Raw genomic sequence first — 19,936 nt, 5'->3', positions numbered from 1 at the left:
GCAATCAGGTAGAGCCAATATTTCTCGATTTCCGAAATGTATTTGACTCAGTACCACACCTATTCTTACTGTCAGAAGTACACTCATATGGGTAGCAAGCGAAATTTATAAATGGATTGAGAACATTTTGGTAGGGAGGACACAGCATGTTACCTTGGATGGTGAGTCAGCCTCAGATGTAGAAGTGACTTCAGGTGTGCCTCAGGAAAGTCTGTTAGAATCTTTGTTGTTCATGTCATATTAATGATCTTGCAGAGAATATTAATATTAAGCTGAGACTTTTTGCAGCTGATACAGTTATCTGTAATGAAATACTAGCAGTGAGAAGCCGCATATATATTCAGTCAGATCTTGATAAGATTTCAACATCGTGCAGAGATTGCCGACTTCGTCTAAATGTTCACAAATGTAAAACTGTGCACTTCAATAAATTAAAAAATGTAGTATCCTGTGACGATAATATGAAAGAGCCCTGCTGGAATCGGACAACTCATACAATAGACTGGGTGTAACACTTTGTAAGGATATGGAATGGAATGATCACAGATTCAGTCATGGGTAAAAGACAGTTTACTGGTAGAATACTAGGGTAGTGCAATCAATCTACTTAATAGATTGCTAGAAATTAGTTGTGCAACCCATTCTAGAATGTTGCTGAAGCATGTGAACCTGTACCAGATAGGACTAACAGGGTATATTGAATGTATACACAGAAGGGCAGCACGAATGGTCACAGTGGGAAACTGTCACAGAGATAATGAAGGAATTGAAAGGCAAGACTATTAAGACAGATGTAAAAGTATCCCACGAAAGTCTATTAAAGTTTCAAGAACCAGCTTTAAATGGTTTCCTTAGGGATAGACAAGCCCCAACGTATCACTCACACAGGGATTGTGAGGACAAGATTAGAATAAATACCGCACACAAAGAGGCAACCAAACCAACAATCATCCTTCCCACACCCCATATGTGAACAGAACAGGAGGAAACCCTAATAACTAGTACAATGGGACGTACCCTCTGCACTGCACCTTACAGTGGCTTGTAGAATATAGATGTACACGTATTTCGTAACGACTGTCGTTACCAAGGTGCCTATTCCTTCCAACACTGCACGTACTTCTCAACTACATATGCACTGCAATACTGCATTTTTCGAAGGTAGTCAAAATTGCTTACTCTGATACGGGATGTGGCAAGGACTGTAAAATCCATTGCAAAATGAAAAAATTTCATAACAATTAAAATATCATTAAAAATCAGATTTAGGACTTACAAGCTGAAGGTGACTCAAAGCAGCATTTACAATTTGCAGACAATATACACCAGTTGCTAATTCCCCTACTGAGTAACACGTTCACAGTACTTTTTTACCAGATTATTCTTCACTGTTTGTCTTACTATATGTTCTAATACTGTACTGTGAACAATTTTTCGTATTAACATTACTGCTACCTGGGTTGACTGAATTAAGTTCAGTAGGCTCCACCTCCCATCCTCCACCATCCAGGTGAAAGAAGACGATACTTTTATGAAATGATCTATGAATGTGACTTGCACGAGAATTTGGAACTCGTGAACAAAGACAGAGAGAAAATTCAATGAATCAGCACAAAATGGGGTTTGTGGAATGAATTTTCACGCTGCAGTGGAGCATGTGCCAAGCTGAAAATTTGTGGCTTAATTACCTGAGCACTTGCCTGTGAAAGCCAAAGGTCCCAGATAAAAGTCCCTGTCCAGCACACAGTTTTCATTTGCCAGAAAGTTTGAAACTGGTGAAATATGCTGTTATTTCGTAATAGTCACTTGACACTGCCATTGCAACTTATCTAAGTTCCCGAATGTGGGGTCTGTCCAACGCTGGTTTTGATACAATGGTCACTATGAATTGAGACACAGATTAATTACACACACTGGCTGCTAGTGGAAATCAATTATAAATCCGTGGGAAAGTTGAAAATTTGTGACAGACTAGGATTCAAAGCCAAGTCTGCTGCTTACTAGGCAGCTGCTTTGACCACTAGCCCATGAGGACACAGTAGCCATTGCAACTTCATGGACTACCCTGGTATGCATGCATCCTGTCAGATCCAAATACTCAACATATCTACACACTACAAATATTGTCCCCCTTTCCCATTATTCTTGTTATTAATTACATCATCAATTTCCGTTATAATGATGATAATGGATTATGGGTTTGTGAGACACTCAACTGCACGATTTTCAGTGTCAATACAAGCTCGTAATCTTTTCACTGTCCAGTCTCACCACATTCCCAAATGATGATGAAATGATTGTGACAACACAAACATCCAGTCCCCGGGCAGACAAAATCCCCAACCCGGCCACAGATCGAGCCTAGAACCCCACAATTCCCGAAAGAGTCAAGCCCAGTGTGCATCTGCCATGGCCTTCATCGCCTTAATTATATATGTATGTAGTGTGTGTTGTTTTGGGCATATCTGAAGATACAGTAATAGAGTAATTTGCCAAGAAAAATTACTTCTAAAACAGACCATGCACCAGTTAGTAACGGCAAAAAACTAAGTGCATTGTATGTGATAGAGGGGGAGCACAAAAAATAGACAGGTCAGAAAATGAAAGATGTCAAAAATTAAAAGGGCGTAAACATAGGAATAGTTACTGTGCCAAAATGTCGAGACCAAAGAAATTAATGTAAATAAAGGCCAGGTGGGTGGCAAGAAGCAAGGATATGTTGTAACACCGGTTCGCAACTATGGAGTTCTGATGAACTGACGTCTGGGGGAAGGATACAGATGGCACTCATGCTGCAGGGCATGCTATGCAACAGTATGAGTGTTGCCAGTATACATCCTCTGCCTACACCCATTCATCCCAACTGGTCACTCTGTGGTAGTTATGTTGATGTAGAATGTCTAGTAGTTTTATTAACATATGGTATCTGACGTGTTGTTTTGAAAGTGACTCTCCATTTGATAGTATATGTTTTGCCGGAGACAGAGCTGGCAAAGGAGGTGGTGGGAGAATGCATAGGTCAAGTCTCTCAATGGAGAGGTCACAGGGATAGGAACCGTAAGGTAGGCGAGGCGAGGTGAGGGAAGAAACAGATTCTGACAAGCATATTGCTGAGATTGGGATGGGAACTAAAAGCTACTCTAGGTGCAGTGGGCAAATTCTCTGACGGAATGGACCTTATTTCATGGTATGATTTTAGGAAGTCACAGCCTTGTAGCAGCAGCTGATTAATACATTCGAGTCTGGGATAATACTGAGTGAGAAATCATGTACTCCTAAGCGATCGGCAGTACCGTGATAGAATGTAATGACCTGGGAAACACGCTTTTGAATTAACTTGGTGTAGTAATTATGTTCAGTGGAGGCTGAGGTGAGAATGTTGGTATGTTGCTGTAAAGAATCGGCATCTGAACAAAACATCTTAGGAGAACACAATTGTCACTCAGTATTATCCCGGTCTTTAGTGTACGAATAAGCTACTTTGACAAGGCTGTGACTTCCTAAAATCGTACCATGAAATGAGGTTTATTCTATCAGACTTTGCCACCACACCTAGAGTACTTTTTAGTCCCCATCCTAATCTCCGCAATATGCTAATCGGATCCCATCCTCATCCTGCACCCACCTCCCCAGTGGGGAGTAGAGCCACTTGTGAAACTAAACGTCATACAGCTGCTGCCACCTAACACTGTAGGGCCTTCTACCACTTAGGATGAATGTGTAGAGGCAGATTGTGTGTGCTGGCAACACACAATATCCTGTTGAAGATCATTCGTGACCTCAGTGCCTGTTTCACCAAGTGTCAGCAGGATTTTTCCTCAGACACCAGTTTCTCAATACTCCACTGGTGCGACTACATGTCTTAGGTTCTCACCATCCACTTGGCCTTTTACTTTGTTAACTTCCTCGGTCTCAGAACTTCTTCACAGTAATCATTCCTTTCCTCACTCACTCTTAGTTTCCTATACCTATCGTATTCTGACTTATCTATTTTTCATCATCCGCCGCCCACCTCTATAACATAGCATGCACTTATCTTTTCGCTGTTATGGCTTTATGCACGATGCTTTAGCAGTAATCTCTGTCTCGCACAGTACCCAACCTTCCGCACTTAAGCTTTCTGGTTTTCAAATCTCGTTTAGTGCACTCCTTAACAATCAGCTTTTCCTTCTTGTCCCACCCAATAAGTCCCTCCTGACCTGGGATTCTGGTTGACTTTTTGTGAACTCTACCCCTTTTCCTAAACCTCACTAGTTGTTTTCCTTCAACACTTCTGAGAGGAGGAGGAGGAGGAGGAGGAGGAGGAGAAGAAGAAGAAGAAGCCACTGGTTCCCGAAGTTAGTGAACTGTGTTATCTGTTAATACACATGTTCTCCTACCACCACTTTGTGAGCAGATCTTTTTATCCACCCAATTACTTACAGTAATGATCTTGAATAAGTACACAGCAAAATAGTTTCCAAATATGTGAAGAAAAATACAAACTTGTACCTCACCAGGATATGAAACCCAACTTCTGTTATCGGTTATTATAATTGTTTCAATACCTGACCAAAATTCAATGTCTTCCACGTCCCTACATAACATTTCCAAACAATATTACCAGCGGTTGTCCCAAGGTACAAGGAAAGTGTGTGCCAGTCACACACCTCACCATAAAGAGAGACAATTAAGTAAACAGATTGCAGCTCACCTGTGGCGGTGGCCCCTGCTTCTTGGGAGCAGAGGCTGTGACGGGGGGCGGCGCCTGCTGGGAAGACGCAGACACAACAGCCGGCGGCTTCGGCTCCGCACTCGCCGGCACTGCGGGTGGCCCCAGCACCTGTCGTCACACGCACTTGTAAAATCTCGACAATACTCATTACATATTCAGTCTATTTTAAAATGGCGTTACTTGACAACTACACGGCAACTCGAAGTAAAAATAAGGAGGAGGGGGCACTGTAAGCATGAAAAATCTTTGCTGCGAGGAGAGTAATATGACAATTGTAAAGATAAACAGTAACATGAAAATATACACGTTTGTGTAGGTGTGGTTGCGAGGAGGGGGATAAGGGACCAAAAGAATCTAAATTTTAGAGCTCTGTGAGCAACACCTTTATAGTTAGAGTTCAGTTTAAATAAGTTGGCAGTTGACATCAAGCAGGTATGACTGTTTCAGCCAGCAACACCGTGTTGCCACTTGGCTTCGCGAAGCACTGTGTGTGTCCCAGTTCTCAAGCAGGGAACATTTTCCAGACACAATAATTTTGCCTTGTCCAAGCAAAAAACATAGTTCTAAACCGGGATTTACCCACTCAGAATATAAACCAATATGAATTTTACAATTTTCACAGGAATTATACAGGAGATAAAAAAACCACTTTTGGAGCTTTTGCACAGCTGGCAACAACATTAGAAATATCTGTTGTTGACCAAGTTATTTTGGCAAGTAAAAATGTATTTTAATGTGGCAGATGGTTTGACACAGGACACGATAAAACTTCGGAAACACTACTGAACTATTAACTTTATGTGAAGTTTAGATACAATCGGTGTCGGTGTTTGTGTAGGAGACAAACTATGAAATGATTTTCTATGAAAGCACAGAACAGTGTTTTCAACAGCACATATTTGTGACCCTATGCACCATTTAATAGTCAATACACATTATGTTTTAGGCTAAAAGCTTGCTTTGGATGCTGTTATGCAACATGTGATTCAAGCTACAGTTAAATCACTCTATTTCATCTTTTGACAGTAAGTAGGTTATTTTAAAAAATCTGGCAGGATTACAAGAAGGCTGACTGATACCAATTAATAAGTAAGAACACTGACAAGAATGAAAATAAGGCTCATCAAGTGTGTAAGCAGCTTAAATAATGCATAAGTAAACCAAGTACGTGCTACTTACAAAACAAATCTTAGTTTCATGTAAACTATATCCTGAACAAGTGTTTGCTTAAAGAACATTAATTTTGACACTTGGTGAAGGAGAGCGAGAGGTGGGAGGAGGGAGACGGGGGTGAGGTGAGGTAGAAGAGGGGGAGGTGAGGTAGAAGAGGGGGAGGTGAGGTAGAAGAGGGGGGAGGTGAGTAGAAGAGGGGGGAGGTGAAAGAGAAGAGGGGGGAGGTGAAAGAGAAGAGGGGGGAGGGGAATGAGAGAGGGGGGGGAGGGGAATGAGAGAGGGGGGAGGGGAAAGAGAGAGGGTGGAGGGGAAAGAGAGAGGGTGGAGGGGGAAAGAGAGAGGGGTGGGAGGGGAAAGAGAGAGGGGGGAGGGAAAGAGAGAGGGGGGGAGGGGAAAGAGAGGAGGGGGGGGAGGGAAAGAGAGAGGGGGGAGGGGAAAGAGAGAGGGGGGAGGGGAAAGAGAGAGGGGGGAGGGAAAGAGAGAGGGGGGGAGGGGAAAGAGAGAGGGGGGAGGGGAAAGAGAGAGGGGGGGAGGGGAAAGAGAGAGGGGGGAGGGGAAAGAGAGAGGGGAGGGGAAAGAGAGAGGGGAGGGAAAGAGAGAGGGGGGAGGGGGAAAGAGAGAGGGGGGGAGGGGAAAGAGAAGAGGGGGGAGGGGAAAGAGAGAGGGGGGAGGGGGAAAGAGAGAGGGGGGAGGGGAAAGAGAGAGGGGGAGGGGAAAGAGAGAGGGGGAGGGAAAGAGAGAGGGGGGGAGGGGAAAGAGAGAGGGGGAGGGGAAAGAGAGAGGGGGGGAGGGGAAAGAGAGAGGGGGGGAGGGGAAAGAGAGAGGGGGGAGGGGAAAGAGAGAGGGGGGAGGGAGAAGAGAGAGGGGGGAGGGGAAAGAGAGAGGGGGGAGGGGAAAGAGAGAGGGGGGAGGGGGAAAGAGAGAGGGGGGAGGGGAAAGAGAGAGGGGGGAGGGGAAAGAGAGAGGGGGGAGGGTTGAGAGAGGGGGGAGGGTTGAGAGAGGGGGGAGGGTTGAGAGAGGGGGGGAGGGTTGAGAGGAGGGGGGGAGGGTTGAGAGAGGGGGGAGGGTTGAGAGAGGGGGGAGGGTTGAGAGAGGGGGGAGGGTTGTGAGAGGGGGGAGGGTTGAGAGAGGGGGGAGGGTTGAGAGAGGGGGGAGGGTTGAGAGAGGGGGGAGGGTTGAGAGAGGGGGAGGGTTGAGAGAGGGGGGGAGGGTTGAGAGAGGGGGGAGGGTTGAGAGAGGGGGGGAGGGTTGAGATAGGGGGGAGGGTTGAGATAGGGGGGAGGGTAGAGAGAGGGGGGAGGGTAGAGAGAGGGGGGAGGGTAGAGAGAGGGGGGAGGGTAGAGAGAGGGGGGTGGGTAGAGAGAGGGGGAGGGGGGGAGATAGGGGGGAGGGGAGAGATAGGGGGAGGGGAGAGATAGGGGGTGGGGGGAGATAGGGGGAGGGGAGAGAGGGGAGGGGGAGAGAGGGGGAGGGAGAGAGGGGGGAGGGGTGAGAGGGGGAGGGGAGAGAGGGGGAGGGGAGAGAGGGGGTGGGGGTGAGAGGGGGAGGGGAGAGAGGGGGAGGGGAGTGGTAGGGGGTGGGGAGAGAGGGGGGAGGGGAGAGAGAGGGGGTGGGGGAGAGAGAGGGGGAGGGGAGAGAGAGGGGGAGGGGAGAGAGAGGGGGGGAGAGAGGGGGAGGTGAGAGAGGGGGGAGAGAGTGGGGGGAGAGAGGGGGGAGGGGGGAGAGGGGGGGAGGGGGGAGAGAGAGAGGGGGAGGGGGGAGAGAGAGGGGGGAGGGGGGAGAGTGAGGGGGGGAGGGGGGGGAGGAGAGAGGGGGGAGGGGGGGGAGAGAGAGAGAGAGAGAGAGAGTGAGAGAGAGAGAGATGAGTGAGAGAGAGAGAGAGAGAGAGAGATATGATTATTGCAATTAAGAAGGCAGATAGTAGGGAAATGCACAGTAGCAGACAAAACTACCAACTAACATGTAGCAATAAACACTAAGAAGTGACGAATTTGCTTTGAAACAAAAGACAACTTTAGGTAGCTTACGTATTAGCATACACTTGGTGTCTACTTCGTAAAATGTCTTATTAAGACCTTCACTTTCACTTTTTTTACACTACTTAAATCATTTGTTTTCTGTTACATGTTCGAAAGTATGACAGTGTCAGGCTAATATAGAAACATACGGAGGTGATACTGTACTAATTTTACAGCCTTGGTTTTCTTTGCAGGCAGTCTGCAATGTTGCCCAGTGTATAAAGTTAGAGAGCACTTATTTCATTTGCTAACTTGTTAACACAGAACTGTAAATATCCACTCACTCTTTATTAGAATTATCAAATCATCTCCTCCTTCCAAATCTGTAATGCTCTAGATTTTTAAATTACTGTTAGCTAGTGAAGTACACAAATGACACACTATGCAACAGTATCAAGACGAAACTTCTTGGCAGATTAAAACTGTGTGCCGGACCAAGACTCAAACTCGGCCAACGTCTTTCACTGGCAACTGCTTTACCGACTGAGTTACCCGAGCACGACTCGGGAGTTCAAGTCTCGGTCCGGCACACAGTTTTAATCTGCCAGGAAGGTTCGTATCGACGCACACACTGGCTGCAGAGGGAAAATTTCATTCTAGAAACAAGATAGTTATCAGAGAAAACTCACTATCCTAAGGTTACTTAAAGAATTATTTGACACACTTGGGCAAGCAATCACTGTCTCTAGAAATACTACTGTCAGCCAATATATGTGACAACATTAAACATATAATTCATCTACAATTACAAACTTATCAGTTCTTGAAGTGCAGTTATATCACCAACACTAAGTCAAATTTTGAGTGATGCGCCCCCCCCCCCCCCCTGCCCTTCTTGCCACATATGCCTTAATGCACAGTGGTGATGTGTTACAATAAACTGTGTGTTACTGTACTTAACATTATTTCATGTACAGCGAACAACAAAATCCACAGAGCTACTGATGGGGGAGGGGAGAGGGGAGGGAGGAGGGGAGGGGGTGTAGGATGATACGTCAACTAATTATGAGGAAAATTGTAGTGAATCGATATTTCCATTTTCACATTGACAACAGGCCCTTACATGAGCTACATTTTAATTATCTCTCAAATGTGTTTCACTATTACTTCTCTGCAGGCGATCACAACGGACACCAAAGACAACATAAATAATCTGGTACAATCTGTGTATTTGAATTAAATGTTTCTGAATTGCCATATATAGCTGACAATGAGGTCAGGCCTTTATACTCTTTGGAAAAATAAAGTAATTTAAGCAGGAGAATAAAGAACTGTGACAGGTAGCAGACTGACCCCCATAAAATTTATTCAAAAATTTTAATAAATCGTCACAACTGAGTAACAGCAAATGTGGTCACAAAATAGTGCTAGCTACATCACAAGTTTTATTAATGTTTACATGTGACAAAATAAACCGATCTCTAACTAATGAAGACAGTGTTAGCTTACATTTCAATGAATGTGTTGATAAATGCGCCCCATTGGTAAGAGTGTACACAATTCATCACACACCTATCTTCCTGGCTGCTAACACTGACTTGAGAAGATGGCAAAACTAACATTTGTATAACAAGCATAAATCAATAAAAAGAAATCACACACAAAGATGCTATTCTACTTAAATTACAAACTTAATATTATGGACAGAGGGCCAGATTAACCTATGTTAGTTAATTAACATCAATGCTCCAAGTTCCCCAAGAACTTATCTTTATTCTATCCATGAAGACATCCTTCTTAAAGCAAGGAATTCTTATGCATTAAATAAGAAAATCAAAGTGACAAAGAGCCCCATTAACTACAATGTACTCAGAAAGAATGACAGGTCTCTAGTCCAAAATTGAATGCATACAGAACTCAATGTAACATGTTGGAACCATCAGCACATTTATCTGTTACCACTCACAGACACATGAAGCAGGCTGCAGTATGTTTAAAACAGACGAACAGTAGAAACCTGCATTAAGTGTACAGTGCTCTTAAAAAACAACCATCACTAACAAGTAATGATCTTGCTGAGTTTAGAAGCTCCTCAGGCCATGATTCCAATGTTTGTTAATTAAATTTTGTGTTAAGACACATCCAACTGAATATTCGCCGAAATTTCACTTGCACTGAACGTGGAGTATCCACAACAAAAAGCTCATCATTGCAATATCAAATAAAAACAAGAACTGTTAAGGTGAGTCCACTAGAAAGTAAACTTCTGCATATTGCTTGCTGAAGCTAGCTCTGCAAGTTCTTTGACATGAGAACAGCCCAAACAAGTCAATTTTCTCAATTTCCTGAACTTGCAGAGGTTGATTCCTCAAAGTAGTGGAAACTGTTTCAAGAAACTTTTAAGACAGTGCTTGCCACGCTTGTCAGTTGCTGCAAGTTTTTACTCCAACATTCAGAACTTGTGTGTGTTTAGTATCAGTGTGAAAAGGAGAATGGTCCAAAGACAGTTGGGCCGAAACAAATGTAACACTGGAACCTCTAAACGTGTATAACTGGTCACCATCAGGTGAGGAAATGCAAAATGAATTTATCAATTACTATGTTTCAGCAGACGAAGAGATAGAACGACAGTACAGGAAAATCATAACCGATTTTATGAAGTTAATGTAAACACAAATGTATTCCATTTGAAACAGAAGTAATAGACAATGTTTGCAAAAAAACTGTGATGCAATTACAAGTTGGTGATCTCGTGATACAGCTTGGTTAATTTTTTTATCTTGTTTTGACTACTTCATAGTACAACAAAACTTGTTTTAAACTGAAGTCTTCCAATTTTAGTTCGTTCAACAGTGTTTCTTTAAGCAGGAGACTGACCTTCCACTTGCCTATCTCACAATTAACTCCAGTGGACACACCTCTGTCAATACTTGCAGCAAGTCCCTGATATTAATTTGCCCAAATGACTGGCAGATCAGCAAATGCTTGCAGAAACTGAAGTTACTTGGCAGTGGTTTAGACTTCAGTGCAAATGAACAATATTCCCCAAAGCTCTAACAAGGAAACTTGTTGCTAGTTTTTCGAGGAAACTGTGGCATCCCATCCATCAATTACTTAGACATATTTTAGTTTGTAGAAACAGGACAGTAGTGATTTGTAAGTAATTCGTAAGAGAAAGGATTGGGGCTGCTTTAATACATTGGCTGCCATGGTCAAAATAAGTAAACTGATTTCATAAGCTAAGGAGAAAGTTCAGCTCAGCTGCCAACTACAATCCGTCACCAGTTTGCATGCTTTCAAAGTATGCTCAACAATACGAACAAAGTATTTGTAGTAATTCATTCTTTGTTATAGATGGTTCACTGATGCCTATCATTATACGAGTCGAATTATACTCATAAAATGGCTCGTAGTAACAGGAAACTGAGTGATATAGAATTTTTTAACAGTTACCTAACATGAACGAATCAGAATGGGACAAATTCTATGATGGTGGAAGTCTTTACGAACCATGTTCCTGTGAGCATGAAGATGCAGACAACAATGAACGCAATGAGACGATGGCCAGGATTGTCCAATAGCAAGCACTAAAAATGCAACTGGTGAGCAGAGTGACATTCCTCGAGATCCTGTGTTCGACAAGGATGGGGGATGGAAATTGGACTTACTAAATTTTGGGGCACTTGTTGATTTATTTCCTCATTTCCCCCTCTCCCACCTAACAGTTCCTGATGTCATGAAGTCCACAAACAAATCTACATGCACGCTAGGAACCAGAAAAATGCGAAATTTTGGGGCACTTGTTGATTTATTTCCTCATTTCCCCCCCTCCCACCTAACAGTTCCTAATGTCATGAAGTGCACAAACAAATCTACATGCACGCTAGGAACCAGACAAATGCGGGAGGATAAGATCAACCAGGCTGTAGACATGGATGGATACAGATGGTATGGAAATCAAAGTATTACTGGGGCTGTTGCTGCACATGAGAACTTCAGTGTTTCCCATTGATAGAACATTATTGTAGCACAAGAAGTCCTTACAGTGTCACATACTGCAGATCTCTGATGGATAGAAACATATTTCAGCTGCTATTAAAATACCTGCACTTCTCAAGACAATTCATTCCTATTCTATGACTAACTCTGCAAAATTAGACAAATTTTTCAAATTTCAATAGCATCATGAGTAATGATTACGTTCCAGACAACAATCTCTGCACTGACAAAGCAATGGTTTTGTGGTGCGGCCATTTCAGGTGGTATATCAATGTGACGAAACCAAGTATGGTGTAAAACTTTATGAACTCCGTGAATCTGAACGCCTGGGATCCAAAATAAAAATCTACTGCGCCAAGTCACAGGAGAAGCCCAGCAGATTCATCCATCTGATATTGTTTTACACCTGATGGAACCTTTGTTGAACAAAGGATATATGCTTCATATGGACAACTTTTATAATCCTCTATCACTTACAAAACTGTTGTCGACTTACAAAGCCAGTGTGTGTGGAACACTATGCACAAACAGGAAGGAAAATCTAAAATTGTTAGTTGCTATGAAACTGAAGAAAGGCCAAATGGCATGGAAAAGAAATGACAATCTTGACATTTGGAAATGGAAAGACAAATGGAAGTCCCTGACCATTTTCAATATGCACCAGCCCAAATTGTGAAAGTTAACAACTGAAGCAGCAAAGTTGTCTTGAAACCAAATATAGTCATGGACAGCAAAATGGAATGGTATGAGTTGATAAATCAGATGAAACCTTGGCCTATTATTCAGCATTGCAAAGACTATTAGATGGCTGAAAGAACTTGCTCTACATCTAATGGAAATTTGTATGCACAACGTCTATCAGTTTTATACAGCAGAAAAGAGTATAAGTCTCTAGATTTAAGAGAAAAATTTATTTGGGGGTGGTATATGTAGCCAGACACCCAGAAGAATATCAGGGCAGAGAGCACCTTTCATTATTTACAGGCAATACACGCCACTAAGAAAAAAGTGTGGCCAACAAAGCTGTGGGGGGAGCAAGCTCTCAATCGCGGTACATTTTGTCTCATTTGTGAAGGAAAGCTGATTGCGGTTGGAGAATGCTTGAAGGCATATCATCAATTTAAAAAACTATTTTCATTACCATCAGTAACACAAAAGTATATATTTTAGGTCTAAAGCTAAAATATTTGTACAAACTTTTCTGTTCGTTTATTCTAAATGTGAAAATAAGAATGCTGTTTTTGCCACATTCTGACTATTTACCATATCTGTCCCCGATGTCAAAGACCTGTAATTTACATGTTTTTACTACAAACTTTTTTGTATCTTCCTTTATACAAAACTTATTTCTTAAGAGGTAACTCTTTATATGGTGCCTGCGGCCAGGCCATCACGTAAGAGAGAACTTGTAATTAACAGTCTATGTGTTAACATAGCACAGTGAAACAACGTAACTATAAAATTACAATGAAATGGCAGTGAGACAGTGCTTCCTGTCACGAATGAAATCTCTGTACTGTCAACAGATAGATTCAAAACTATTTGTACATTTCAAACCTTTGGGAGGAAAGAGACAGATCAGCTGGAGAAGAGCTCATCTGCTGCACACCTACAGACTTAAAAAAAACACCAAGCCTGATATTCTGTCTCCTGATGATTTTACAGTTTTATAACATGATTTATCCTTTTGAAACAACAAGAAACTATTAAGAATTTTTTCTCTAATCACCACACTAAGCTAACCCCCTTCCCCCAACACATGTAAATCTCCGCAGGTACCTGTCATTCTTCCCAACAATGTTTCATTTTGTTTAGTAAGTGTGGCCTCACGAAGCAAGGGAATGCCAACAACTTGGTAAGACACATTGCAAGAGAAAACTTATATCACTGTGTGGCATTACCACATGCTTACCAAATTCTTGCTTTTCACTTGCACGCTGCCGTTTGCTGGCCCATTCTCTGTCCTCCCCAAGCACGCTGCCTGCGCGTGTGGAGTTACCTTTGGCTGAGTGGGAGGAGCCGCCGGGGGCTTGGCGAGGGCCGGCAGAGCCGGTGCGGGGGCGGGAGCGGGGACGGGGGCAGGGGCCTGCGGGGCGGACTCCGGTGCGACTGCCGGCGGCACGGTGACGGCCGGGGCCGGCTCCGAGGGGGCCACCGGCGGAGTGCCGGAGCGCTGCGGCGAGTGGAACGCCTGCGGACATTACGGGCCACACTTAACTACCAGCCAGTGGATGGCACTCAGGATTTGGATCTTTCCTAACAGTGGACACAAAACCTGGCACATTAGTACACGTAACAGCTGTCCAGGGATGAGGAATAGGTGTTTCACTAAGTACTGGGCAATAGTGCCTTAACATCATTCCTTCAAACTGGGGTCACAGCTGAATACAACTCTCAATGACAAAATTTTGCTTTTAGTTGGCTATAATTACTGGCTCGCTGTCTGTATGTTCTCACTTTTAGCCTTTTTGGTTTCGACAGCGATTTGGAAGTCATCTATATGAACAGATAATATAAAGAAATGTAAATGAAGACACAAACGTGAATGAATACACGCACACGGGTGGGCATGCGCAGTAACATTCACACGATACTGCTGACTAAATTTCTGTATATGGGTAGGAAGTTGATATATTTATGTAAAAATGCCACTGTAATTTGGACAATTTAGCAAGTAACAAATGTACCAGTCACTGGCGAATAGCTGTCACTGCCAAAAATCGGGCACTTGTCAAGGCATACAGACACTTATATAATAATTAGAGCCACATAAAGCAAAGAAAGTCATGCCACTTATATCAGGCCTCACCAACCTGTGGCACACTAGCAAACACACACCAACCACACTTGTGCCTAGCACTCTTGACTGCAGAGTGGAAGGGTGAACGGGTGAATCGGAACGGGAAGGCCGAAGATGGTTGCAGGCGTCCCAGCCGTGCTCCCGACCAGCACTCCAGTGTGGTGATGGGAGGTCGTGTGAGTGAGGAGGAAAAGGAAGGTCACTGACACACTCCCACAGTGCTCGGATTTCAGAGAGGTACGGAAGAAGAGGAAAGCTGCAGCCAGACAATTTCACGTAACAATGTTAAGTACATTCACTTGCTATATTACCATCCCACAGTTAATACTATTTTTTCTGCTTTCTCTTTTACCAACACAATACATAAATGTGCACACACAAAAACTCCAAATCGTTCTTAAAGCTGTACCCAATCATGTAATTCAACTTTTAATTCACACAAAAGTAAACAGCACAAGTAATATTTTATTAATTTTGTCACAGAAACAGTGGATATAAAGAAATATTCAAAATTTATTATCCACGAAAACCGCTCGACTCTAAAATAGAACTACCCTTAATTGTTTGTATTAGGAGTGACACACATTATTTAAAAATCCTCCTTTCTATTCAACATCATTTCTGGAAGGTGTATTTCGAAGTCAATACTATTCAAAATTGCGGTAATCACAAGAATTCATTTTGAAAATACAGCACTGTAATTTTCCTATTAAAATAAAATGTGAGCTACTAAAATATTCATATCACAGAATTCGAGTTTCCAGAAAATTCTTGGCAGCCTTACACGAGTCCAAAGTGTAAATCTAAACATACAATATTCCACTCATAGAAATATTAAATGCCACTCTAGTCTTATGTTGACATTTCAAAAATTTTGTATTTGAACGTTTTCTGGTGACTGTCGTTCACCTGTCTACGTAGGTGCTGTGGACGATGCAACAAACAGTCTAGGTTGCACCTTGATTGAGAAGGTATTCTGATACCACAGAATCATGCTGCTCGCCTCACCACCGCAAAAATAAATAAATAAATAAATAAATAAAAAATAAATAAATAAATAAAAAATAAAATAAAATATGAGCCAAATTACAAAATAAGTAATTTATTGAGAGCATTCCAAGTTCCATACCAGGGAAGTGATTGCCATTAAAACCGTGTCACTCTGTATCATTTGTGACAATACAAGTGCTGAAATACAGCAGCAATGTTTTAAACTGGTAGACCTGTAGTCAACAAAAACCATTAATTTATTTTACTTTTTTTTACAATAAAATAAGAAAATATCATGGAATATTTCTCTGTTTCTCACACAAACTCGTTCTTGGTATCAGATGTTGCAAAGTTTACTGTGGAATACTTGCACTTAAGAAATGGCAACATCAGCAATCAGTTTTTCTGTTCTGCAACTGATTAACATGGCTGGTCTTCAGGTGAGAAAGCACGAGATACATCCTCAGCCAAGGTCTTTATTCTTTCGAATACGACAACATCTTTCAACTGTTTTGTTTCAGAGTAAAAGTTTACAATAGTTATTTGAGAGGCAAGAATATGGGACACTTTGATCATTCTGTGTTCAAAAATCTTTCTTACATGCACTGCAACAATGCTTCAGCACCATCTTTAAAATCAGAGAATTCAGTTGCGTGCACTGGAATTACATGAAAGGGTTTACAGCTTTAACTGACTCAAGAACAATCTAGCCACCTTCAGTTTAGTCTTTTGTACATTAAGTTCTGTGTCAGCCACGAAGGAAAATTTCACAATCAGTCCGCACCATATGATCATTCAATAACATCTGTCAAGTCAGTTTCTGCAGAGCTGCTGTCATATTCATTTAGTCAGCACCGAACTACTCTACGTATGTTCCTAAACATTTGACAGTGCTGTAAATTTCGAATCCAGTATTTATTGATTGTGGATAATGTATTATTGCACTTATTGAACTTTCACAGACTACTCGAAGTCTGTGTGGTTTACCAACGACGTGTAACAAATTTGGGGTACACTCCAAACTATAGCTGTCCAATAAATTTGGAAAGTGATGTCATATGTATAACAACTGTGACGGGTGCTGTATACGTAATGCAACAAGTTTTTTCTGGGCGCACACTGGTTGTTTTTACGATTTTAATACATCATATGATTCCCCACTCTTCTGGCTACAGAACATTATTTTTCCAAAATTGTAACTGATAAATGAAACTGGTTCTACTGGTTGACATCTGAGCCAATATCTTGCTGCAACAATAACCGCCGCATCAACCGTGCACTGTTTCCCGTGGAGCGCACCCTGCATTGGGCCAAATGAAATGTTTGTCTCAAAGCGCGAGATCTGGGCTAGATTGCTGGATGACTAAGAACAGCCCACAGATGTTTTGTGGACTTGTGCAAGGCCTCGCATTGTCACAGAGAGGGCATCGAATGGAATAACCCCTTCAGAATCCCAGAAGACTGTCACCATGACTTTACCAGCTGAGGGTGTGGACCGGAACATTTTCTTTGGGGAGAGGTGTTATTTCAGAAATAAACCCACGTTACATCTCATGTAACGATGTTTGACAAAAAATTGTCACAATCCGCCTCGTAACATGTAAGCAATTCCGCAGAGAAGGTCCTTCATTGCTCTGAATGGTTCTCTCAGGCGGCGAGGTGGATGAATATGTCGAGCACTACCGACAGAAATGTATAGTTGTGCTGCGATTGTGATCCGTCAATGATCTTAAATGAGAGTGTGTGCACGTTCTAACACTCCACGGTTCGCACTGTGCCCTGTTGGCTGGCTGGACAGGTTAGTGCGACCGCGCAGCGACAGTGACAGATGCCTCACCCGACGGCTCACCGTCACTGCCAGGTCTACGCAGGCATTATGCGAGTGCCGACATATGTCTGCAGGGCTCCGGTTTTCTGCCAAAGGACACTGAATGACAGCTCTCCGCTCTGAATGGACCTCCACTAAGGCTGCCATTTTAAAGATTGTGTATAGTGCTGCCACCTATCACAACTTCAAAAACTATAGCGGTTGAAGCAGGAATATCCAGTGTCATCTCTTAACAAATTCCCCATTTTTTCAATCAAAAAACTGGCAGAGGAATAAAAGGTGGTGTGTGTGTGTGTGTGTGTGTGTGTGTGTGTGTTTTTCATTGCTTGTGAAACACCACTCCCACTTTGGTAATGTTGTTTTAGGTCACTTAATAAGGACTTTAACCTCCCAGCAATCAACATCTAGATATTTGAAGAGGAGGAACATTGTATGCACTTTACCAAATTGCCAGAAAACAAATATACACTGAAGATGCAAATCAATATTGGGCTTGCATTACATTGTTTGTCAAATAACAGACTGTGCAATGAAGTCTGACTTGCACTTGAGAATGCATATTAAAAAGGAAGGATTATATTTCACGTTGTACTATCCTTTCATCCAAACCTGAAAGTCTCACGAAATTACAGACTATTTGACAAGAGGCACAGGAAAACACTCACCACCGAGATGGGAGGAACTATCGACGCCGAAGCTTGTTGCGACGGCACTGAGGCTGGAGTGGGCAGCCCCGGCTTCTCCTGCGACACCAGCGCCGGAGGTGTCGATGCCGACGGCGGTTTCCTCCTGGGAGAAGCCGCTGATGGCGGGCCGGTAACACCGGTGACTGTCGAGCCGGTGCCCGGAGCAGTTCCAGCTGACGAACCCTTCAGTGCTGGGAAGTGCTCACGGCGATGCACTACCTCCACAGCTGGTGCGTTGGTGCGTGCACTCACTACGGGGGTGCCGCCAACATCTTGCAACTCCTGCGACAAGACAACTTTGCATCACTCAACTGTACTCTAAGCCGATTCTTATTCACTTCAAACAACGTTTCAGCTTTATCAGTTCCAAGCAACTCTGAAATATATTTGGAGAAAACTAATTATTTGGTACCTTCTTTGTGAATTGCATCAAAACACATGTGATGAAGGACACGGCATTCCCACATACGTACTGAGCTCCATCTTTACTCTTAGTCATTCCATGTTTCACAGACCAGAGATTCCTGTTTCACAATTCCTGAACCTACTGAAATGTTATGGAAAGTTTCCACAATGTCTGGGATGAATATTTACAATATTTTAGCTTGAGATCTCCTTTGGTTTCATTTCTACAGCCTCTCGTGGACAGAGGTCCCAAGTTTTCATCACCTACATGCATGCGGTACTGCGAAAGGTACTCTTAGCTTGTAAGCCCCTGCTTTTGGTATTTTTTTAATGTATACGGTGACTATATTTTTTCAAAAATAGCAGAAAATTCATTGTTCAACTTGCAGAGACCATGTTCAACTAGCCATAAATTACATTTTTATGGAAGATTCAGCCAAGAATTGGTATCATATCCTGCTATTTTTCTTGGACTTTTTGTACAGGAGCCTCAATTCTTTCCTATCAAAATATGTGAACCTGCCAATTACATTAGAACATAGTGGATGCCATATTTTGGGTAGTTTAGTGGTCCCACATCTCAACTCTATGTTCTTTAATCTTTTTGTCTTGTTTTATCTAGAAAGAGTCGTCTTTATGCTTCCGAAGTTATACAGTTCAATGTTTGACAAATGCCTCTTAATGTCTGAAAAACATCACTCAAATTTATTACCTTCATACACACTACTTTTTGCTTGAATATGACATTAAAGACTCAACAGAAAATAAGTTCTGAGGAAATTGCTTCTATGTCCTTAAAAACGCAAGTGCAGTTATGTACGAATCAATTTAAAGCAATAAGCAACAATAAAATGAATGATAATCCACAAAGTTAGAACATTAAACACACTGTACAACTGGGATAACTATTCTCCACTTCAGACCGAATTAATTGCTGATACTGGCTTCTTTATGTTATTAATAATTACACTGGCTTTCTGATGTCGATGGTGCTTTTATGGTTTTACATGTGTGTTGCTCTGGAACCCAGTATATTTACTAAATGGTCAGTGGAAAGAACAGGGAGGGGATGAAGGTGTATAGAGCTGAATAAGACTGGAATTTATTCACCTGCTTGAAATGCATTAATTACGGATTCAGCAGCATCATTGGAAACACTGCTTACTCTGATCCTGTCCAAACCAACAGGAATGAAGGGGTGATTTTACTCGAATCAGTATTTTTTTAGGGTGCAAGAACAACTAGTGAGTTAAAAAAACCAACCTAACATCAACTCCAATTGACATAAGAGAAGATAGCTAAAAACAGGGACATGGAGAAAAGTCTACAAAATACACCACAGACGAACGGATGTCGAGAACCAAAAATTAAATGGCCTTCACC

General features: G+C 42.5%; 1 protein-coding gene across 1 annotated transcript in view; it reads right to left on the bottom strand.

Moving 5' to 3' along the window:
* LOC126295042 (eukaryotic translation initiation factor 4 gamma 1-like) overlaps positions 1-19,936 on the bottom strand; it is a 373,399-nt gene that overhangs the window by 148,174 nt on the left and 205,289 nt on the right. The window contains exons 15-17 of the mRNA XM_049987292.1: positions 18,128-18,430; positions 13,757-14,035; positions 4,694-4,822 (exon numbers count right to left, since the gene is read on the bottom strand). Of these exons, the coding sequence (XP_049843249.1) occupies positions 4,694-4,822; positions 13,757-14,035; positions 18,128-18,430 (711 nt within the window). The remainder of the gene's footprint in view (positions 1-4,693; positions 4,823-13,756; positions 14,036-18,127; positions 18,431-19,936) is intronic.

The sequence above is a fragment of the Schistocerca gregaria genome, chromosome 11 (assembly GCF_023897955.1).
Source record: "Schistocerca gregaria isolate iqSchGreg1 chromosome 11, iqSchGreg1.2, whole genome shotgun sequence".
Lineage (NCBI taxonomy): Eukaryota > Metazoa > Arthropoda > Insecta > Orthoptera > Acrididae > Schistocerca > Schistocerca gregaria.
The sequence above is the reverse complement of the archived record's forward strand: the minus strand, read 5'-3'. Positions and strand labels throughout refer to the sequence as shown.